Source organism: Schistocerca cancellata, chromosome 3, assembly GCF_023864275.1.
Source record: "Schistocerca cancellata isolate TAMUIC-IGC-003103 chromosome 3, iqSchCanc2.1, whole genome shotgun sequence".
NCBI classification, from domain to species: Eukaryota; Metazoa; Arthropoda; class Insecta; order Orthoptera; family Acrididae; genus Schistocerca; species Schistocerca cancellata.
Window position 1 is genome coordinate 810,012,271 of NC_064628.1, and position 24,814 is coordinate 810,037,084.

A 24,814-nucleotide genomic window follows, 5' to 3' on the forward strand; every position below is an offset into this window, starting at 1 on the left:
TTATCATTTCTGTAGAAACATTATTCATATGATATGGACACCTTTCCTTCATCTGCAATGATAATATGACTGTGGATTGGAGCTTCTCTGTGAATGAAGTGGGTGTATTAGATCCCCATTGGGTTTAATATTTTCTGTAATTGAGTATTTAACAGGTTTTTTTTCTTTCTTCATTTGGATGCCTGCTAAGTAATAGTACATAAAATACCAAAATCAGCATTTTCAGAATCCATGCTGGCTGGCATTGAGGAGGTCATTCTGTTCAAGCTCTCAAGATCCCTCGTTGTGTTTGAGCTCAGAATATGTTCTAAGATTCTACAACAAATTGATCTCAAGGATACTGAACAGTAGTTTTGTGGAACACTTCTACTAGCCCTACCCTAATTGCAGAAGGGCACATGACCTGTGCTTTTCTCCAGGAACTGACCTTTGTTTTATGGTTGAGAGATCTACGATAGATTATAGATAGAAGGGAGTCTAACTCAGCCACAAATTCAGTAAAGAATCTGACAGGGATTCCATAAGGGCCTGGAGCTTTGTTCAGTTTTAATGATTTGATCTGTTTCTCAACACCACTGCCACTAATACTTATTTCATTCATCTTTTCAATAGTACAAGGATTAAATTGGGGAAATTTTCTTAGGTTTTCCTTTGTGAAGGAACATTTGAAAACAGAGTTAAGCATTACTGCTGTTGCTTTCCTACCATCAATTTCAGTTCCTTTTCCATTTGTTGGTGTCCCTAACAACCTTCACGTATGACCAGAATTTCTTTGAGTCTTGTGAAATATCATTTGACAGTATTCTACTACGGTAGTCACTGAAGGCATTATGCATTGCTCTTTTGTCTGCCAAATGCATTTCATTCAGCATCTCTTTATCTATAGCCTTACACTTTGTTTTACACTTGTTATGCAGTAATCTCTGCTTCTTTAGATGTTTCTTTAGAGAGACTGTATACCATGGAAGTTCCCTCCCATTATGAACTGTTCTACTGGGTACATATAAATCCAGTGCATGGTTAACTTTTGTTTTAAACGTGAGCCATAGTTGCTCTACATGCTCCTGACCTGTACTGAAATTTTCGGTGTGGATAACTTCAAAGAGGTCAGGGTTGCGTGTTTTGCCATTAGATCTGGTATATTTTCATCATGAGTGGGGTTCCTAACTATCTGTTCCAGGTAGTTTTCAGAGAAGGCATTCAGTAATGTTTCACAGGATGTCTTGTTACACCCACCACTAACAAAAATGTAATATTCCCAATTAATTGTTGGACAATTAAAGTCTCCACCAATGATTACAGTATGATTGGAGAACTTACATATAACTGAGCTGAGGTTTTCTCTAAAGTGTTTGGTTACATCAGGAGATGAGTCTGGTGGGCAATAGAGGGATCCAATTTTATGACCACCCCTGACACTGAGTCTTTCCCAAACACTCTCCCATACAGCTTCAATTTCTATCTTGGTGGATTTGAGTTTCTTGTCTACTGTGACAAATACACCACCTCAATTTCCCATTAGACCATCCTTTCGACATACACTTAAAATTTGCCCAAAAATCTCACTGATATAGACTTCAGGTTTCAACCAGCTTTATATACTTAGTATTATGTGAGCTTCTGTAATATTTTGTTAGCAATACATCTGAACACACTGGACTCTCACGTTGGAGGAGTAAGATTAAAATCCATGACCACTCATACAGATTTATGTTTTCCACTGTTCTCTTAAATCACTTAAGGTGACATCCAGAATGACTGCACTGAATAGGCCTCAGCCAGTCCCCTCCACCATTCTCATCCATTGTGAGCTTACACTCCATTTCTTATGACTTTGTTGTTGGTGGGATGTTAAATCCTAATATTATTTTCCTTCCATTTTTTCATGCTTTTGGAGTTTAGTGGCCTGTGATGTTCAGTGAATAGAGGTGCACATGGGAGGCAGTGGCTTCCATAACCATTACGTGGCTGGAGATGGTGCAGCTACTCAGTGGTTGCTGTTGTCTTTCACTGAATTAGTAAGTTGTTTGTTGCTCTGTGGCCAGTCTACCTGACAGGACCTCTCTCTTCAGCATTTTGTTGCACATAGCAGTTTACTCACAGCACTTACTATTCATTTTCTGGTACATGAAAAGCCCAGTACTTACGTGACCTAGAAGATAGAGTATCACATCAATTGGCCACTTGCTGTCTGACTGTGAGCAAGTGAGTTGATGTTGCACATCTTGTCTACCTTTCAGTTGCCCATCAGAGCAACAACCAATATGAGATTTGATGACAGTTTAGTCACATGAGCTATTTGTCATGATGACTGAGGTAGGAACACTCTCTCTCCAACACAGCATGTATCTCCTTTTCAACTGATTATGAGTTAAGAACATATTTGTGTGTGTGTGTGTGTGTGTGTGTGTGTGTGTGTGTCTGTGTGCGTGTGCATGCATATATGTTACTAGCTTTCAAACAAATACATTTGAGCCATGGTGCATTCATCATAAACCTACCCTCATTCCCCTGAACCCTAAAATGGAAACATTTATTTGCTACCAGTCCCTCTGACAAAACATAACTTGACACCCTAATCCCAGCATTGGAGCTTGCCTCTTCAGTTTATACCACCATCCAACTGTGACCCTCCCATCTCCCATATAACCCTCCTTAGTTACCTTCCAGGAATTCCTTACCTCCAATTTGGCCTCACCATCATTCCCCAAGTGCCTTGCCAAAAACACACACCTCTCAACAGAAGACAGACCCTGATTTAATCATCCTCCCTGCAGGAAAAGGCTCTACCACTTTTGTGACGAATCACAGTGACTACCTGACAGAAGGGATCTGCCAACTGACTCTCCACCTTCAAGCTTTGCCATAGTGATTCCCTCCCAGAAGTTCAACATAATCTCTAATCTCCCAGAATATTTCCCCTGAATCCATCTCCCTCCTCACCTCAACAACTCCCCACATACCCACCTTATAATTGCTTCCAGAAATCCATAAACACAACAATCTTGGACAGCCAACACCCAATAGCAGCTAGTTCCTATGCCTCCACTGAATGAATCTCCAGTCTTGTCAACCGACAACTCCAACTGATTGGTTGTACCCTAGCCTCTCATATTGAAGATGCAAACCACATCCTTCACTGACACTCGACCACCCCCACTCCAGTACCACTTAGTTGCCTACTTGTCACTGTTGATGCCATCCTCCTGTGCACCTACAGCCCCCTGCCCATGCTCTTGATGTTACTGAACACTACCTCTGATTATGTCCTTCCAGCTCTATACCCAATACCTCATTCCTTATACACTGAACCTGCTACATCCACACACACAACTACTTCTTGTTTGAGGCAAAGATATGTACACTAATCAGTGGCACAGCCATGGACATCTACATGGCACACTCCTATGCCAATCTGTGAACTATTTGTAGGAAACCTTCCTAGCCTCCGAAAACCCAAAATACCTCGTCCAGTTCAGGTTCATTTATAATTTTTTTATGTTCTGGACTTATGACCAAGACACCCTATCTGTATTCCTCCACAGCCTCAACACCTTTTCTCCCATTCACTTCATCTGGTCCTTCTCAGCCCACTGTACCAACTCTCTGGATGTTTACCTCCACCTCTCTGATGACTCCATCCATACCTCTATCTGTATCAAGCCCATTAACCATCCAATGTACCTGCATTTTGACAACCACTCTACCTTCCACACCAAAAAATTGCTCCCATGTTGCCTGGCCACTCATGGATGTGATATTTGCAGTGATGAGGATCCCCTTGCTGAAGGTCTCACAAAAGCCTTCACATACAGGCACTGTCCCTCAAACTAAGTCAAAACAGATTTTTTATGCCATATTCTCATACTCCAACCATATCCAAGAACCAGTTTCAAGGAGCCCTTCTCCCCCCTCATCACCCAATCTCATGCTGGATGGAGCAACTGAACTATGTTATTTTCCAGGGCTTCGACTATCTGCCATTGTGCCTGGAAATTAGGGACATCCTACCCATAATGCCTCCCATGATACTGAAGTGATATTCCACACCCAACCAACCTGCACATTATCCTAGTCCATTCTTATGCCACTCCCTGTCTCATCCCCTTGCCAGAGGGATCATATTCCTGTGGAAGACCCAGGTGCAAGACCTGCTTGATTTACCCACACAGTGCATCCTATACTAGACCTGTCACAGGCTTATCCTACTGATTAGAGGCAGGGGCACCTGTGAAAGCAACCAATGACATACACCAGCTCTAATGTGATTTCTGCACAGCATATTTTGTGCTCATGACCACCAACCAGTTGTCTACCAAATGAATCACCACTGCCAAATTGTGGCTAAGAGTAAAGTTGACCACCCAGTGGTGGAGTGTGGTGCTGAGCACAACACACTCAAGTTCAATGGCTGCTTCACAAACCATGTCATCTGCACCCTTCCCCCAATAAGAGCTTTTCTGAACTATGTAGATGGGAGATAACTGTTGCAAAACATTCTTTGCTCCTATGATCACCCAGACTCAATATCCACTAAACTACTGCACCCATACTCTCCACCCTACAGTCTCTCATACCTGTTCCTGTCATTCCCTTCCAGTTCACTTGCCCATGACACTGTCATCATGTGCTGCACAAAATCACTGGCTCTATTACCCATGTGTCACATTCCTATCCTGTGGACCTGTTGCATCTCTCTCCCACATTCCTATCCCACACACTTATTGCATCCCCATGAGCCATCAACCACACTTCTTCAAACCATGTTCCTGCTTCCTGTGTCTTTTCTCCCTCTACGCACCCCACTCCATGCAACCTGACACAACCTGTCACCCCAGTGTACGTGACTAACTGCAATCCTAGCATGGTGTGTTCAATTGGCATCATGTAGCTGGTTTTTGTGTGTGTGTGTGTTTGAAGGATATTTCCAAAAGCTAGTCAAGTTTTCATTCTTTCTTTTTTTTTGTTTATGCCTATCAGGGATCATCACTTCTAGTGTTTGGTGAGCTGTCTCCTCATTTACATTCTGCCACAGCATTCCTTATCATATTAATATTCTGTAGGTTGTAGCTGTTTGAGCAGTATAATTTTATAAAGCTTAAATACTTCCATGTAAAATGTATGTTTGTCATTGTATATACATTAACAAGAATGAGCAGCTGTATATGCTCTTTATACCTTACTGGTATGCAGAGCTAAATGGATAATACTTTTAGTTTGTATGGATTTTAAGGCAAATAACAATGTCAACTACAGCTTCCATCATTCTTTGTGAGCTGTCTGGAGAACTGTTTTCCATCTGTAATCAACAGAACAAATCAATGTGTTTTACTGCGGAATTGCATGATATATTAAGACTGCAAACAACTGATATCTTACATGTATTATTACTCTATGAATTTTATCTAAATGTGTTTATCAGGTCATGTCTTGATTGGATTGTTTTTCAGGTTTTGGAAGATTTGCTGAAGAAATTAGGCATTGAACATGTGGTCTGGTGCAAGGACAAGGTTGGCAATTATTTTGAGGTAAGCATTTCTCTTTCTTTTTCAGACTTTTAACTGAAGTTTGTCAGGCAATATCTGTGGTTAATCAAGTTAACTTAATGAGCTGTTATGTTTTATGCATATTATATGAGTGAACATTTGATTTCCCTGTCACTGAGCTCTCCTGACCAACTCATTTTGCTGTTACTGCTTCTCTACTGACACGACAATACTACCAGTGGGTCCACCTCCCTGAACACCAAGTGATCACTTCTGCATTGTATATTGGTATCCAGATATTTTTGATCAGACACTGTATCTCTCCCGTGGTTGGTCAACACCTGCAACAGAAGTACGGAGACTCCTCTCTTATATTAAAGATACCAGCCATTTACTAGTTTATCTGTAATCTGTGCCCATCTTACTCCCAATGCACACCTTGCTTGTCACCATTGATGCCACCTCCCTCTATACAACATACCTCATGTGCATAGTCTGTATGATGCTGAACAGTACCTCAAACATACCCACCTGATTCCACAATTTTTGATGTCCTTTCTGCTCACCTCAATCAACTTTCTGCTTACCATCAACTGCTTTACCTTTAAGGAGTGGAATACAGGTATATCAGGGTATGACCATGGGAAACAAGATGGCTCCTTCCTGTGCCAACCTTTTCATGGGTTACTTGGTGAGGGCTTTGCTGGGATCCATAAGCCTTTCAGTCCTTTGTTTAGTTTAGATACAGTGATGACATTTTTGCCATACAGACTAATGATGAGACTGACCTGTCGAATTTTTTGGAATCTCTAAATACTTGCTCCCAATTAAATTTCACATGTTCCTATTCCAAACCCATGCCACTTTTCATGATGTTGACCTCACTCTTGCTGATGGTCAGCTACACATTTCTTTCACATTAAAGCTACAAATAAACAACAGTACTTATATTGTTACAGTTGCCATCCTTTCCGTGACTCATTTTTCTGCCCAAACGGCCTTGAGATTCAAGGCAAATGTATTTGTTCATATGTTGACTCTTTACAGCAATTCTCACTCCAATCATCACTACACGTTATTATCCCACCAGTCTAGATGGCCCATGCCACCCAGTCAAATCCTGTTACTGCATATCCCTCCAAAAAACAACTTAGGATTACACCTTATTACTCAGTACTGTCCTGATCTTGAATGTATTAATCAGCTACTTTAAACAGGGCTAGGACTTCTTATAATTGTGCCCTGGCACGAGGTCCATTCTGTTGGATATTTTACCTTCATAATCTAGAACAGCTTCTTGTCACCTTATGCTCCTTCTGTAGCCATTTCCCTGCCCTGTGGTACTTATATCTGCGACGATTCCCACTGAAAGACTTTCCTGATGCACCCTCCTACAACCACTTAAATTTATGTTAAATTCTGTTGTACCTGCATTTCTTTTCGATAATCATTCCCTTTCCTTCTCATCCTGTCCAATAAGTCTCCCATGGCATGTGATTTTGGGTGACTTATCCACAACTCTTGCCATTTCCTAAACCTTATCTGTCTCTTTTCTTCATCCCTCCTTTTCTTTCAACCCTTCTGCCAGAAGGATGAGCAGCCAGCTTCAAAAGCTGATGCATTTCCACATCTTTTATGTATGTTCTGCTACCAACTGTTGAATAGATTTTCTTTTGCTAGCCCACCTAATCATCTGTGTTTCAATTATATCCACACAGCCCATAACTGAAACTTCCAAATAACTGATACAAGAAAATTTTATTTTTATTTTTTTAACTTCTTTCGGTACTTCTAATGTATTTTCCATATTCTGTGAAAATTATTCTATCACTTCTCTTCCAAGCAATTATTTTTGTTTGGCTGATTTATTTTTATGTTCCCTTTTTCCATGTTAGCCCTTTCTCTGTACTTTATATACTTTAGTTTCTTTTTTCAAAGAATGGAAAATCCAGGATGGAATGTAACAATATTAGAGAAGGAAAGTTGCTACTCACCATATAGCAGAGATGCTGAGGCATGATAGGCACAGCAAAAAGACTCACACAGTTTTAGCTTTCGGCCATTAAGGCGTTTGACAAAGGTGTGGTTTTGGTCTAGTTCACTCATGACGTACCCAAATTTGGCAAGGTTGCAGGTGACGTTACTGCTTAGGAAAATCACGTTACTTGTCTGAACCAAATCAGAGGGCCACAGGGCTGAAAGTGTGGCAGCCTGACCAACAACCATTGAGTGCTTGTTGCTGCTCATGTAACAGTATGAGGTGTTGTTGTGGTGACACCTGGTGCGCGCCAGTTTTCTTCAGCTGGCTTCAAGTGGGCAGAACTCATGTATGTGGGACATGCCAGTAGCTCAGTTTTCAGATTCTGGTTGCTAAGTAGCAGTTCTCCTGCTGTCTTTTGCACTTTGTTTGTGTGGTTACCATCTTGTTTTACAGCTAAGTTCTCATAACAGGGGAGGGAAGCACACACCAAAAATAACACAATGCACACAAAAAAATAAACATTCAAAGTTCCATGTAGTGTCCATGCATGACAACAGCCAAAATACAGAATTGTTCATTCATAAGACAAAGTTTGTCAGATCCAGTGTCAGTGGCAATGGGGAACACAAAAAATATAACAGAAAAGTTTATGAGCCAGGAATACAAATTGAAAACTGTTCAGACAAAAGACTCAAAAATTTATTTGCCACAATAACTGTTAAAAGCATTGTCGTAAGTTACATAGAAAGTTTTATTTATTAACTAATGACTTGTTTCAGACAACTCATCCATTATTAAATCACCCTCAAGAACAAAATAAAGTAGAGGCTGTGATCCATAGCAATGAAGGCTTAACAAAATACAAATATTGTTGGAAGATAGATAACATACCACACACATTACTCTTGCATTACAACCAAACATGCATTGCAGGCTACAAAACATGTAAACATGGCTCTATTCAATGTGGCAATCTTGCACAAATATTGCTGTGTGTCAAAATTAAACTGATACTGAGGAGTACCTCCAGTGACCAAGTAAGCTGAGCCAGAGGCCTCCAGTGGCAGATGGATCAAAGAATTGGGTTTTTTACTGTAGTACAAATATCTGTTTACTCAGTTGTTGGTAAAATACAATCTTGACAAGTTGTGAACAGTCTGCATTGATAAAATATTATAAAATATAAAATATAGTACATCAGGAGCTACAATGTAATGCATGGTGTACTCTAAAACTATCACACAGAGAAACAAGGAAAGGCTTCATAGTAAATCAACTACAATACAAACAGATTAATCAAACATAGCCTGATATAAGGCTTCTGTATAGATATTGATACTGAGGTGTACCTCTAGCAATCACATAAGCTAAGCCAGAGGCCCATAGCGATGGCATGCTGTAATACAAATAACTGTTTACAAAATCATTGGTTAATACAATCTTAACAAGTTGTGAACAGTCTACATTGCTAAAACATTATAAAATATAAAATAAAGTACTTCAGGCACTATGACGCCACACATGGTATACTCTAAAACTATCACACAGAGAAACAAGGAAAGGCTTTATAGCAAATCAACTACAATACAAACAGATTAACAAAACATAGCTTGATATGAGGCTTTTATATAGTTTGGGTATGTACGTCAAATGCAAACGGAACAATAAATTATCCTAAATACAGAAGAAAATATATAAAAATGATAATTAGATAATAATAATAAAATAAAAAGGAGGATTGTTGTAGGCAATAGAACCATTCTGCTAACAGTACAAAGCATAAAGACATATAATTACATAATTACTGTTGAAGCAGAACTATAAAAGTTAGTGAGAGTTACAAAGGAATATAACCCCCTAACTATGACATTTACATAAAATGCATCTCATACTGTACAACAGCATTTTTATATGACACTATATGATAAAATTGCATGTGTTACATAGTGTAAACCTGCTGTGTGCCCAAACATGTGTGGAGAAGTAACATTATACAGGAGAGGAGGGGATAACAATATACATGTACAATACGTATGGTTAAGGTAAAGTGACACATAATCATAAAATGGAGTTGCAGACCGTGTACTCATAGATTTGCAAAGTATAGCACCTACTGTACTTTTATTTTACACATTATAATGTTTTATCAATTTAGACTGTTCACACCTTGATAAGGCTGTATTTTACCAACGATTCATAAATTGTTATTTTTACTACAATAAAAAGCCCCAATCCTCTGATGCAAACCACTACTAACGGCCTCTGGCTTAACTTTTGTGTTCACTGGAGGTACCCCGGAGTATCAGTTTACATTTTGACATCCAACAATTTTTATGTGTGACTGCCACATTGACATGTTTTGTAGCCTGTAATGCATGTCTGGTTGTAATGAATGACTTATGCACAAAGTATGTTATCTACTTCAGGAAGTATTGGTATTTTGGCAAGCCTTTATTGCTATGTATCATAACATTTGCTGTACTTGAATGTTCAGAATGTTTGATAATGAATCAGTTGTCTCAAACTGGTCATCATTGAATAAATAAAACTTCTTACACAGCTTAAGATGGTTCTTATAATAGATATTGTAATCACATAAAAGTTGCTGACCTGTTCAACCCCAGCATACTCAAGGTACAGAAATTAGTTCACTAATAAGCCACTGTTCTTATGTGAGGATGTAGGTGCTATAGACAATTGGCAGTTCACTTTCTCTCATAACAATGAAAATTCATCACACCACATGTTAGCCTACAGATCATGTTAGGGTCACCAGTAAAACAGTAATATTTGGGTATCACCACTTCCAACTCAGCCATGTGGTGAGCCAGATATACTGCTGCATCCATGCACTATGTCCTGCAAGGAGGCCATAATGATGATGTGGTGACAGGAACTGAGAAAGAGGATGTTTATCAAATGTACATTTATTCCTCACAAATTAATACACAGCCAACTGATGACTGAGTTCCGTTTGTAAATACACTCATGATCGCATGGCTACAGTGAATGCTGTTGGCACAAATAGCTCACTCTTGTCGCATGCCACAGTGCTGGAGTACTGGTTCCTGAGGGTGTGTGCTCCACAGTGTTATGAGAGTATTGCCTGGTCGCATGATCATGGGAGAACAACAGGTTGTGTCTCACTCGAAAGTGAATGACTTTTTGCTTGAACCACTGGGCACAGTGTCTTTCACAGACACTAGAAAATGACACAAACAGCACGAAATTAAAGTCTCATGGAAGTTGGTGAGGAGTTTGTGGTAAGCTTGACTAAGGTGCATGATATAGTGGCTCAGCTCACACTGCTCATGTTTGTACACACCACACTATAGCCAAAAGTTCACATAATGGTAAAGCTTGTTTTGAGACAACTATGAACTGCCATTTTGCCATTCAATGTTTTTCTGCGGTGTGGCTACTGCAATCACTTTATGAAGTTGTAGTCCTTTTTTAACACTAGCACTGTGGCTGTGTAATCTTGAAACAGGGCCCATGTTCAAAAGAAGTTGAAGTATTTGTGTTATAATCTTCTGCTCCAAGATCAACATGAATCTACTCATCATTTGTTCCTGTCTGGTGCATGTGGTATGCTGTTCAACTTAATTTATGATATCATCAGAAGCATGCTAGATGGGTGAGTGTGATACTCATTGTACAGCAATTAAACACCTGATCATTATATTATGTACAAGCTGAAAGATCAGAAGGTTTGGCCACTGTACTGAAATGGAACACCATCACAATGAGACAGACATATTCAAAATGCAAATAAATTTGCTATATTTATTTTTTTAGAAGGTTGCCTAACTAGGATCAGTTGTAGGACAGTAATTTGGTTGCAAGATTCAAATCAAATCTGAATGTAATAATTTATTTTATTCACTCTAAGACAAGATTCCACGAGAACTGAATCAGTGCTCAGTAAAAACTATTAATAACATGGTGGGATTTTTTTTGCATTTTTTCTTATTTTTAAAAAATTATTGTGATTTCTGTGTAATTACTTTTGATTTGAAATTGATGTAATCTGAATAAAATAGTTGTTTTGTTTTTTAAATTTTATAAACCTTCAAAATAAATGAGGTGGTTCCGTCAAAATACTGAAATTCTTAAAAAGTTCCATCAGTGGCAAAGTCTTTGAGCACCTGGTGTATTGCAGTGAAACTAGTAGAAATTAATTTAAACAAAACCAAAATACATTCCCCAAAAGGTCTTATATTTAACACATATTTGGTGCACTAATTTACAAGTCTGACCATGTGATCAATTTAGTGAGATGCAGTATCTTGGTGACACATTCAGTGAAGGTGGCATAATCCAACTTGTACAGCACTTCTTAAGACAATAACATCCATTACACAAATATCATTAAGCTCGCTTGCACTCACTTGGCTCACACTGGCAAATACTCCAGGACATTATTCGCAGCCGGTGGCAGGCGAGATCTCCCAAAAACATCTGCAGCGCATACCACAACCACACAGAACTTTAAAAGAAAAACAAACAACACTCCTCCTCACTTCATTCACAGTAAGTCCACTCTCAAACCATAAATGCATAAATTTGTGCTCTCCTAAACTCTTAAACAAGTTGCCAGGACAAAAGCTTTCCCCCTAGAAAGAATGAATCCAACGTGTCACAACATAAAATATACAACACATCTTATATGGACCAGACATCAAAGGAGAAATAAATGAGGTCCTGTAGAAAATAAACACTAAATCCTTAGTGGGATAATGCCTTATGTTTTGGTTAACCTTAGGTAGCCTTCTTAACACTGAAATAAACTACATCAACACATCTTGACACAATTGCTGACAGTTCTTGGCTGTTGCACTTGTGCATTCTTATCTAGAACATTTGTAAAACATATATTATAGTAATACAGTTAAGGATTCTTTCTCCATGTTGATGTGAAATTAAATTGTATTTGCACACAGACCCACACACCTCAAATCATTGCATGGAATGTTTAAAAATATCCCTGCTGTACAAAACTGCTCATTCTTGTCAGGCTGGTCAAATGCAATCTGCAGCTGGATTTCTCAGTTCTGTACCGACAGGGAAAAACATTGCAACACCAGAAGATAGCCTCGTGGCATGACCGCGTGGTTAGAGGTGCCATGTCATGGATTGCGCGGCCCCTCCTGCCAGAGGTTCGAGTCCTCCCTCTGGCATGGGTGTGTGTGTTGTTCTTAGCATAAGTTAATTTAAGTTAGTTTAGTAGTGTGTAAGTCTGGGGACCAATGACCTTAGCAGTTTGGTCCCTTAGGAATTCCCACCCATTTGAACATTTTTAAACACCAAAAATAGTTAATGTAGAGTAATGAAATTTTTAGAATCCATTTGTCTAGATAACATATTTAAGCGATTAACATTGCAAGGCCACAGGTTAATGTAAGTATGAGATAAGCCATTGCAAATGTGAAATGCTGGTACATTAATAACCAGAGTAACCATAGAATGTTGACTGCAAGCATGCAGATGGGCATGCATTGTGTTGTACAGGTGTATGGACATCAGTTTGTGGGATGAAGTATGTAATCTACCCCCTCCCATTACAATATCCCCCTCACATAATTTGGAAATAATGCATTTACAATATTATGTGACTTACTATAAGGTTTGCCAAACAGTGTACAAAATGATGCCAGAAGATAGGGTACAGATACAGAAAATCAGATTTTCAGATCTGTGGAACATTCTGTCACAAGACAAATGATACCAAGTGAAAATTATAGTATAACAACACTGAACTATAGAAACAAGTGCAGAGTCAATGTAAATTACTAGAATTACAAATTGCAAGTTTACATCTATAAAGTCACACCTTCAGAATCATCAAAAGAGAAGAAAAAAAGTCAGATCCTAAGTGTACGACGAGTGAGCTGATGTGAAAAACTCACGATGACTGGTACAGACCAAAAGAATATACTCAATCACAAGTAGGAGTATAGCATAAAATCTATCAACTACATAAACCAGAGTATGTAAGGATACGTTGACTAATGAAGGTGAAAATAATGAAAAAATATTAGGACCTATGCTTATGATGTGGGGACCGACCCTTGAATCCAGACCACACCGGGTACACACCAGCAGAAATGTTTTGACACAACAAAATAATAAAGTTCATAATCATATACCAAAAAATTCAGTCATATGTATAGATAATTGTAGGAAACTTATAGTCTCAGTCAATAGTTGCACACTCTCCCCCTGAGTACACACACACACACACACACACACACACATTCGTGATGACAAGTACACAGAAGAGAATTGAGCATGAGTTTGCACACAACTCAAGTTCCACTGAGATACAATAATGCAGTACTGAGGATAAATACAGGTAATCAGAGTCATAAATAGCTTTCAATGATGACATAATCGATTAGCTTGAGGACCAAAATCGCTGCATGAGATCAGAAATGTATACATCTTGTTATACAGTCTATAGTCGTAAATGTCTTCTACATTATTTGCTAATTGTTCATTCAAACTAACCTATGTATATAGAAGCCTAGAAGGTTGATTTAAAATTGATAAAAAATATATACTGGATGTTGAGATAAGAAAATTCATGGAAATGTACAGCTGCTAACCTAACAGTGACTAATTTTATCAGATTCTGATAATTATTTACAACATGGTTCAGTATCATCTGTCATAGAACATCAGTCTTGCACAGCATTATTTAAAGTTACATAATGTATTAGGAAGTTAATTCCCCTACTTGCCGGCCGCTGTGGCTGAGCGTTTCTAGGTGCTTCAGTCCGGAACTGCGCTGCTGCTACGATCACAGGTTCGAATCCTGCCTCGGGCATGGATGTGTGTGATGTCCTTAGGTTAGTTAGGTTTAAGTAGTTCTACATCTAGGGGACTGATGACCTCAGACGTTAAGTCCCATAGTGCGTAGAGCCATTTGAACCATCCCCTAATTGAAAAAGACATATATTTATGTGGAGTAATACTGTCCATAGCAGTGACTACTTTTATAAACAAATACAGGGTGTCATTAACTCCAGGAACACTTTTGATTATTTATTGCACAAGAACCAAACATTTTATAGATATCATACATATGCCATTTTGAAGAGAAGCCCTGAAAGTTTTTTTCATGTATACCGCCACAGTGTAGTTTGTTAATTTGCTGATAGTCAGTGCTAGTGGCAAACGTGGCGAGTTCAGGTGCGGAGCAAGCTTTGTATCTGTTGGAGTGCAACAAAAACAAGTGTGCTACAGCTGCTCAATGGATGTTTAGAACCAAGGAAGGCCATTTACCTCTGGCACAACAAATTCATTATGACGGGTTGTTTGTGCCCAGCAAAGAGAGCAGGAAGTGAGTACCACAGTCAATGATGCCATGCTGGGACGGGTATGGCAAGAATTTGATTACCGTATTGACGTCTGCTGGGTCACTTATGGTTTGCATATCGAATGTTTCTAAAAAAAAAAAAAAAAAAAAAAAAAAAAAAAAAAAAAAAAAAAAAAAAAAATAATAATAATAATAATAATAATAATAATAATAATAATAAAAAACTTTCAGTCTCTCTTCAAAATTCGATATGTATGACATGTGTACAATGTTTAGTTCTTGTGCAATAAATAACTGGAAGTGTTCCTGGACTTTATGATCACCCTGTAGTTCCACAAATTCTTCATATAGAATAATTTCTTGTCCAACAATTTACAAATTTCAGTCACAAGACTCACATAGTTGACAGATGCTTGAGTACACTAGCCAGAACCTATGACCTCTTGTAAGTGAACTAGTTCAGCAAGGGAGCAGCCATACAGGAATGTGGGAGTGGATCCACCCACATCTCTCAGTTTCCTCCCTAGATTTCTCATCACATGTTCCAACTTATAGGTAACTTCCTGTCTAGCTTTCACATTGAATCTTGAAACGTTGTTTTGTGTACTAAGTATGCGGTTCAATACCTGCCTCACAGTACACAGGATTTACTGCAGAATGGATTAAAAAGTGTACACATATGAAACTTTAAGATTCTATTCCTAATATTTACAATACGTATGAATAAAGCAACTCTTCACTTAGTTTACCAAACATCCATGACTTTACCCAAGAGAGTTCGTGACAATTAAATTTTATTATTTTCTGCAGAGTACACAGGAATAATAATAATATTTAACACTAATAGCATTCTAAGATAAGAAATTTATTACTATATATTTAATGACACTGTCCCATTTCAAAACTGTAAAAGGATCTACTCATTTAGTCACATGGAATATATGTATCAAATTCTAAAGCACAAATCTGTTACAAAACAGAATTATATAGTTGTATGAACCTGCAAACAGTGTATATTTTTGAAACTTCATTATTCTTAAAGTCCACAAATACCTGATACCATTCCTCCAACAACATCACTAACAACACAAGTCTCATCTTCATCAAAGTCACTTATCTCACCTACTTTCATTTGCAATAAGCCATGAGTCTCAGACTTACCAACCTCAGTTCACATCAAATATAGTCATCACCTGATTTACATACATCAATAACACTATTTTACGACCAAGAGAAGAAATCATTAGTACATACTACACTCCTGGAAATGGAAAAAAGAACACATTGACACCAGTGTGTCAGACCCACCATACTTGCTCCGGACACTGCGAGAGGGCTGTACAACCAATGATCACACGCACGGCACAGCGGACACACCAGGAACCGCGGTGTTGGCCGTCGAATGGCGCTAGCTGCGCAGCATTTGTGCACTGCCGCCGTCAGTGTCAGCCAGTTTGCCGTGGCATACGGAGCTCCATCGCAGTCTTTAACACTGGTAGCATGCCGCGACAGCATGGACGTGAACCGTATGTGCAGTTGACGGACTTTGAGCGAGGGTGTATAGTGGGCATGCAGGAGGCCGGGTGGACGTACCGCCGAATTGCTCAACACGTGGGGCGTGAGGTCTCCACAGTACATCGATGTTGTCGCCAGTGGTCGGCGGAAGGTGCACGTGCCCGTCAACCTGGGACCGGACCGCAGCGACGCACGGATGCACGCCAAGACCGTAGGATCCTACGCAGTGCCGTAGGGGACCGCACCGCCACTTCCCAGCAAATTAGGGACACTGTTGCTCCTGGGGTATCGGCGAGGACCATTCGCAACCGTCTCCATGAAGCTGGGCTACGGTCCCGCACACCGTTAGGCCATCTACCGCTCACGCCCCAACATCGTGCAGCCCGCCTCCAGTGGTGTTGCGACAGGCGTGAATGGAGGGACGAATTGAGACGTGTCGTCTTCAGCGATGAGAGTCGCTTCTGCCTTGGTGCCAATGATGGTCGTATGCGTGTTTGGCGCCGTGCAGGTGAGCGCCACAATCAGGACTGCATACGACCGAGGCACACAGGGCCAACACCCGGCATCATGGTGTGGGGAGCGATCTCCTACACTGGCCATACACCACTGGTGATCGTCGAGGGGACACTGAATAGTGCACGGTACATCCAAACCATCATCGAACCCATCGTTCTACCATTCCTAGACCGGCAAGGGAACTTGCTGTTCCAACAGGACAATGCACGTCCGCATGTATCCCGTGCCACCCAACGTGCTCTAGAAGGTGTAAGTCAACTACCCTGGCCAGCAAGATCTCCGGATCTGTCCCCCATTGAGCATGTTTGGGACTGGATGAAGCGTCGTCTCACGCGGTCTGCACGTTCAGCACGAACGCTGGTCCAACTGAGGCGCCAGGTGGAAATGGCATGGCAAGCCGTTTCACAGGACTACATCCAGCATCTCTACGATCGTCTCCATGGGAGAATAGCAGCCTGCATTGCTGCGAAAGGTGGATATACACTGTACTAGTGCCGACATTGTGCATGCTCTGTTGCCTGTGTCTATGTGCCTGTGGTTCTGTCAGTGTGATCATGTGATGTATCTGACCCCAGGAATGTGTCAATAAAGTTTCCCCTTCCTGGGACAATGAATTCACGGTGTTCTTATTTCAATTTCCAGGAGTGTACATCAAAATTCCCACACCTCTCACATTCTGGCTTGTGGTTAGCACCATTATTAAATATAAAATTCAAAAATGTCACTGTTATTATTCTCTAATTGTAAACACAACTTGGGTGTCCTGTGCTTGTTATGTTTCCTCACCCGAAAACTGTGGACCTACATTGAGGTGAACTGTTGTTTCCCAAGTAGTTACTTCTATGATTGTTTCTTGTATTACAATGCCCATGGTTATCCCCATTATTCCTATCCTACTGAAGTTCGGGATTTCTCTCTCTATTGATCCTGATAGAAGTTACCCTTATCTCTGTTTATGTGACTACTGTCGCTACGATTTCTATCATTTCGATTATTATGGTAATACTTCTTTCTACTGCCCCATCCAGCCTGCCAACATATCATAAAAACTGTTCAAGACAATCATCAGGTCCTTTTATTAAATCCCACTGCAATCTTTCTGGTAGTCTCCTTTTAAGTGCATCAATCAATGTCATTTCATCAAATGGTTTGTCAAGATGCACTGATTTTTTAAGTTGGTTCTTACAAAACTCTTTCAAAGTGCCATCCCTATTCCTATAATTAGGACAATTCAAAAATTCACTTTTGATTCTCCCCTGTTCAGCTTCTGACCAAAATTTATTTAAGAAACTTTTCTCAAAACTCTGATATGTTTCCCAATGACTTAAATTTAAATTTACCCATTACAGAGCTTCACCTTCAAGAAATATTTTAACAAATTTAATTGTCATTTGTGCCTGTCACAATTCTCTCTCTGCAGTGGTGCAGAAAATAAACTGGATTTAATTATCTGATAGAAAACTTTTGATAGGACTGTTGGACCTTGCAATACCATTGTTTGCTCACAGACTTTGGTTTAGACAAATTTCCTGAACTAAAACAGTTACATTTGTTTGCATATTGTTTCCTACATTTAAATTTTTTTAAACGGGTGATATTTTGTTGAGTTTTTTCCGCTATGGTCTTCTGTACTCTGATGTCATAAACAGTTTTTGATTGTTTTGCCAACTCAGCTACAAACTCATTTTCCAAAAGAGTAAATTTATTTTCTAAAACATCAACTTTTCCATACACACTTTTTAACCCCTCTGACAACTCATTTTTTAGCTCTGAAACTTGATTACTAAGTTGATCTATCTGATATTGTACACTGTCCAATTTTCAATTGTTATTTGTCTTCATTTCCTGTATTTTTGACAAAATTAACTGCAAAATATCAGTTTTTACTGTTTTTTTTTTACTGACTACCATTTCACTCAGCTCAGACATGTCCTGACTGGATCCTACAGCTTTCATTTCTACATCACTCTTGCATTTGTCACTATTCATTTTGTTAACAAGCACATGAGTCCACAAACAAATCAACTTCACAAATAATTTGTTCTTATCTTTCCTTTTTGATGTCCCTGGTTGTACTTGTAAAGTCCTCTTCCGTTTCTTTTATCTGGTTCATCATTATTAGTGGTACATCATCACTGTTGGTGTGATTTTGCTTTGTGGGGCAGCCTTCGGTTTTTGCTTCATGTGACTGAAAATTTATTCATACATAAATTGTACACAAAATAAAGCACTTTCTTTTGTGTAACAGACAAAACTTCGTTATTAGTCAATTAATCATGCATGATGCCCCTACTTGTAATCTACCCCCTCCATCCTTGTTGCTTCTGTTGTTCGCCAATGTGCAAAGCCTTTTCTGAAGATTTGACAGGGGTGAGATTACAATAAACTTTCTAGTTTACAGGTCATTCCACGTCAAGTGTCCTAAAATAAAAAATGGTCCACACTCGACCATCTCAGATTTGGTTCAAAACTTGTTTTTGTATACATATGTATGTGTCTGGTCAATATGCAAAATTTTTGCTCAATTTTTATAGTGGTTCCAGAGCTAGGGCCACCTTAGTGGACCCATACCAAGTAACAAAGTGCACAGTGTGAAGAATTCGGTTACCTTGGTTATAACTTTGTGCATCTTCTGTGATACCTATCACTCTGAATTTTTGTATCCCAGTACAACTTTTGTTGCTGAATGCAGCTAAAGCATTCAAATTCCTTAGAAATGACTATCCATTATGCTACATGGTCTGAAAGTGCCTCGTAAAATTTATTGTGAAAGATTCAAGCTCTACTTTAACCATCCTTTACTATAAGGGAAGGCAGCCGGAACTTTGATTTTTGGGTTGCAAGCCAACAAACAGATGCTCACTAGACTACACCAGTATTCACATTTATGAGTAAATAGTTCTGATTTTATTGGCCCATCTCTTAAGTGTCAAATTGAAAACTGAAAATTTCTAATACTTTCAGGATCAGTTTTCTATATTGCTATCAACTCTGATCTTCTTTTTATTGACACCATTGAAAAGAGTACATTTTTTGCTACAAGGCACTTAAAAAAGTAGAATGCTAATTTTCCATATAAGGCTTTTAAAATAAATGAAAAGAAACCTAAGCTGTTATGCTTACAGTGTGTATTATCCTGTTGGCAGCTGCTGTGCTGGAGAGTGTCAAGGCACTTGTGATTTGTTAGTACTAATTATTTGCAGCAGGATACTTTTGTTCCTCTGATTTGGAGGTACAACTGTTTCATATATGGGTTCCAGAAACTTCTGGTAATTAGATATGCAGGTATTATTGTTTTATAACACAGGCATGGGTTCCAAAAATTTCTGTAAATTGAGATTCAGATATTTCTGTTTTATAACGCATGGCATGGATTCCAGAAACTTCTGGAAATTTGATGTGTTGCTATGACTGTTTTATAACAGATTCCAGAAACCTCTGGAAATTTGATATGCTGGTATGACTATTTAATAACAGGGCATGGGTTCTGGAAATATTTTGGGTATTTGATATGCAGGTATAACTGTTTTATAAAGCAAGTCATGGATTCCAGAAAATTATATGCAGGTACAGCAGTTTTATAACAAGGCACTAGAAACTTCCGGAATTTTCTGCAGTGTTCTGGAATGTTCTCCAGTATTCTCATTTTATACATTCACACTATATAAGATGTAATTTGATTTAGGCAATTTCTATGCAAATTGTCAATCATTGTATCATTTGTGGTTATTACCTGTGAATGTTTACCTTGCAGCTTGGTTGATTCCTTCAATCCATTGTTGAATCATTGCTGAAGCTACAACTTGTTATGGATTCAAACAATGGAAATATGGACCTAGAGCAGTGCACCATTGGACAAATCAACAAGTCTGTGTGTTATTCAACTAATTTCACCAAGAAAAAATGCCTTCTGATGTCAATTAGTGACTTCTCTGAGGAGGATAGCAATTTGCTGATTTGTCAAATTAGATTTAAGCTTGACTGTGATGCCAAAATATGTTTACATCATGAAGCAGGACTGTTGACCAGATTTCAGTATCTGTAGAAATCATGCTGTAATCCATGTCAAAAGAAGAATCACGTGTTCAATAGAGGTCTGCGTCCTATTGATTTTGCAACAGCCGACTTTTGAAACTACTTACAACATTGATGTTGAGCCTGGACAGAAGATTTGCCCTGCTTGTACAGTTGACATCAATGCAAAAAAGGCCAAGCCATTGCCATCTCTGATGATGGCAATGGCTTGGCCTTTTTTGCATTGATGTCAACTGTACAAGCAGGGCAAATCTTCTGTCCAGGCTCAACATCAATGTTGTAAGTAGTTTCAAAAGTCGGCTGTTGCAAAATCAATAGGACGCAGACCTCTATTGAACACGTGATTCTTCTTTTGACATGGATTACAGCATCTGATGAAGATGATGCTACAGTTGCTTCAGAGCACTTGAACTCTAGCTTGACAGCAATTGGTGTGCCACCACTAAAATTTCATTGAGTTTTAAACCAGGAATATAGTGGATATGCAAAATGAAAGATAAGGCAAGTTCAAATGGTTGTGCCTACGAAAATTGCTGAAACTGGTGGGCTTGAAGTAGATGATATCATAGAACATACCAGGTTAAAAATGCCATGATTGCTCTTCGTACAAAGTGCTCATCAATGAATTGAAAGCAAAGCTGGAGGTGTATTCAGTTTCTGAGACAATTACTATTTTAAATTTGGCCCCTAGCAGTTGGAGCATTAAAAAACAATGGAAGAATTCAATGTGTCTAAGCAAACAGTGTAAACTGAAACCAGATCCAAAGCAAGGAAAGGCTTTGCAAGAAGATATTAAGGAAAGTGTAGCAAAATTCCATGACAGCGATGAAGTCAGCCGAATCTGCCCTGGAAAAAAAGGACTTTGCCATAAGGACACCAGCTGGCCCAAAAGTTCATATGCAGATAAGTCTGCTGCTTTGTAACTTGAAAGAAGCCTATCAAGAATATTGCAGACAAAATTTACCAGAAGTTGGCTTTTCCAAATTTTGTGAGCTCTGGCCAAAGTGGCGCACCACAGTTGCTTCAGCAGGAACACACTCAGTTTATGTTTGTACAGCTCATCAGAATGTCAGGTTGATGCTAGAAATGACTCCAATTAAGGATGTCTACAAGAGTTTGTTAGCCAAAATGGTTTGCAACATGGGTTCAAAAGATTGCATGATCCAATCATGTGACCAATGCCCTGGGTTAGAAGTCTTGGAAAGATTTGTAGAAGCTGCATTTGAAGGGAATGACATTGATGAAGCAATTGAATACAAGGAATGGATACACACTGACTGAGATACCCTGTAGACAAAGCACTCAATGATGGAACGATTTATCCAAAACATTGTGACCAAAAATTGTGAATGTCTCGCCCCATGATTACATAGCAAAGCCTCAAAGCAACTACCTAAAAGAAACCAAAGAAAATCTAGAATGTGGAAAGCTGGTTGTTCAGATGGATTTTGCAGAAAATTATTCAGTTATTGTGCAGTACACTGTACAAGGCTTCCGTTGGGAAAATAGTCAGGCCACATTACATCCCTTTGTTATTTATTACAAGGCTCTGACTGGAAAGATTGAGTCTCTTAGCTTCTGCATCATCAGTGATTGCTTGTGACATGATACAGTTGTACTTTTTGTTTTCTGCTCCAAGCTCATTGATCACATGCGAACCCACATTCCAGTGCTGAAGCACATCAGCTATTTCAGTGATGGATCAGCTACCCAATACAAAATTTCAAGAACTTCATTAATCCATGTCAGCACTACAATGACTTTAGTATCAGTGAAGAATGGAACTTCTTCACCACAAGCCATGGAAAGTCTCCATGTGATGGTATTGGAGATACAACAAAGTGATTAGTAACAAGAACAAGTCTCCAACTGCCACCTTCAGATCAAATTCTAACACCAAGTGATCTATTCTGATTTTGTGATTAACAAGTTCACAGAATAAAATTCCTTTTTATCACAGAGGAAGAAATTGATGCTGCAAGATGTTTGCAAGAAAGGAGATTTGAAAATGATTGCATGGTTGCAGAGACCAGAGAAAACCACTGCTTCAGACCAGTCAATGAAAAACGGTTACAAATTAGCAGAGTTTCAAATGACACAGCATCATTTATTGCAAGTGTTGATCAATCAGCATACTTCTCGAGTGTTCTAATTGACAGCGTCCAATCTGGGCAATACATAGCCTACATTTATGACAGCAAATGGTGGATTGGAAACATCTGTGACACACCATTGGAAGTACAAGATGCCTTAGTCAGTTTCATGCATCTGCATGGTCCAACTAATTCATTCCATTGGCCTCTAGGTCAGGACACCTGCTGGATCCCAGAGCAGCAGATAATCGACATTTTGGTAGATCCAAGTGTCAATTCCATAGGTCAGAGTTATACTTACCCATCAGAGGTGCTGAAGAGCATTGAAGAGAATTTTAGAGCCTTGAAAATGGTTTCATGAACTCCAGCAACAAATTTACGATTCTTGGTTCATTCTGTGAAATTATTGCTTTTTTATGTTCACAACAATGTTGTTTATTTGCTCAGTTTTGTATGCCATTCATTAAAGTTATTCTGTGAAGCACACAGTACATGCAAAAGCTAAGGCATCTTTGAAGCTAGTTTAAAAACCTGATATGGAAAATTACCATTCTACTTTTCATGTTCCTTGTAGCAAAAAATGAGCTCTCTCCAATGGTGTCAGTTAAAAGGAGATCAGAGATGGTGGCCATATTAAAACCTGGTCCTGAAAAATGCTGTAAATTTGCAATTACCAATTTGACACGTGAGACACGGGTCAATAAAATCAGAAATATATACTCATAAATGCTAATACTGGTGTTGTATAGTGAGCACCTGGTTGTTGGCTAGTGGCTCAAAAAACTAGGTCATTACAGCTTTTCCCTTATAGTAAAAGATGCTTAAAGTATGACTTAAATCTTTCACGATAAATTATACAAGGCACTTTCATACCAAGTAGCTTAAGGGATAGCAATTTCCGAGCAATTTGAGTGCTATAGTTGCGTTCAGCACTAAAAGTTGTACTTGTGAACAAAAATTCAAGATGATAAATGTCAAAACAGATGCACAAAGCTATACCAGAGTTGGACAAATTATTCACCCCATGCACTTTATGATTTGGTATGGCTAGCTCTGGAACCACTGATAGAATTGAGCCAGAATTTTGCAGAGTGACCTTTTGAAATTTCACATTAACAAAGCCAAAATTACATTGTTCACCCAAAATAAAAAATATGTCCAATCACGTCAGAGGCATACTTACTATTTGACTTGAGTCTGTGGTAATAACAGTATTCCAAAGGGTTTACAGTTTATCTTGTCAAATTAATTGCTATTAGTTTCAATTATTATTTCATAAATGAATACAGAAATAATCATAATAAACACTACTAGACTGCATAATTAATAATAGAAATTCTAAGTGTGCCAGATATTCTGTAATTTCAAATAAAAAAATTTTAACCATACATTCAGAGCTAGGAAGCAGGAATAGCACAATGGGGTGTAGGGCTTTACGTCAGGAAAGAAATAGAACCCAGCGTAGTTGCAATAAGGTATGTAAACGAATGACTGATGTGGATAGATTTGACAGTGTCTAGCAAGAAAATTAGGATTGTGTCAGTATATTCGCATTGTGAAGGGACAGATCAAGATAAGATGGATAGTTATTATGAGGCACTCAGTGATGTAGTTGTTAGAGTAATGGACAAGGACAGTGTTCTGCTCATGGGTGATTTTAACCCCAGGATTGGAAATCGAGCAGAAGGGTATGAAAAGGTTATGGGTAAATTTGGAGAGGATATGGAGGCCAACAGGAACGGGAAACAACTCTTGGATTTCTGTGCCAGTATGTTTTTAAACATAAGAACATTCACCGGTATACTTGGGAAGGCAGGGGAACCAGATCTGTCATTGACTATATAATAACAGATCAGAAATTCAGGAA

At 38.9% G+C, this 24,814-nt stretch overlaps 1 protein-coding gene across 2 annotated transcripts in view; it reads left to right on the plus strand.

Moving 5' to 3' along the window:
• Nucleotides 1-2,183: 2,183 nt before the first annotated feature.
• Nucleotides 2,184-24,814, plus strand: part of LOC126177083 (uncharacterized) — a 198,391-nt gene continuing 175,760 nt past the window's right edge. For both annotated transcript variants that reach the window (XM_049924330.1, XM_049924331.1), the window contains exons 1-2: nt 2,184-2,316; nt 5,451-5,528. In XM_049924330.1, the coding sequence (XP_049780287.1) occupies nt 2,305-2,316; nt 5,451-5,528 (90 nt within the window). In that variant the 5' untranslated portion in view covers nt 2,184-2,304. The remainder of the gene's footprint in view (nt 2,317-5,450; nt 5,529-24,814) is intronic.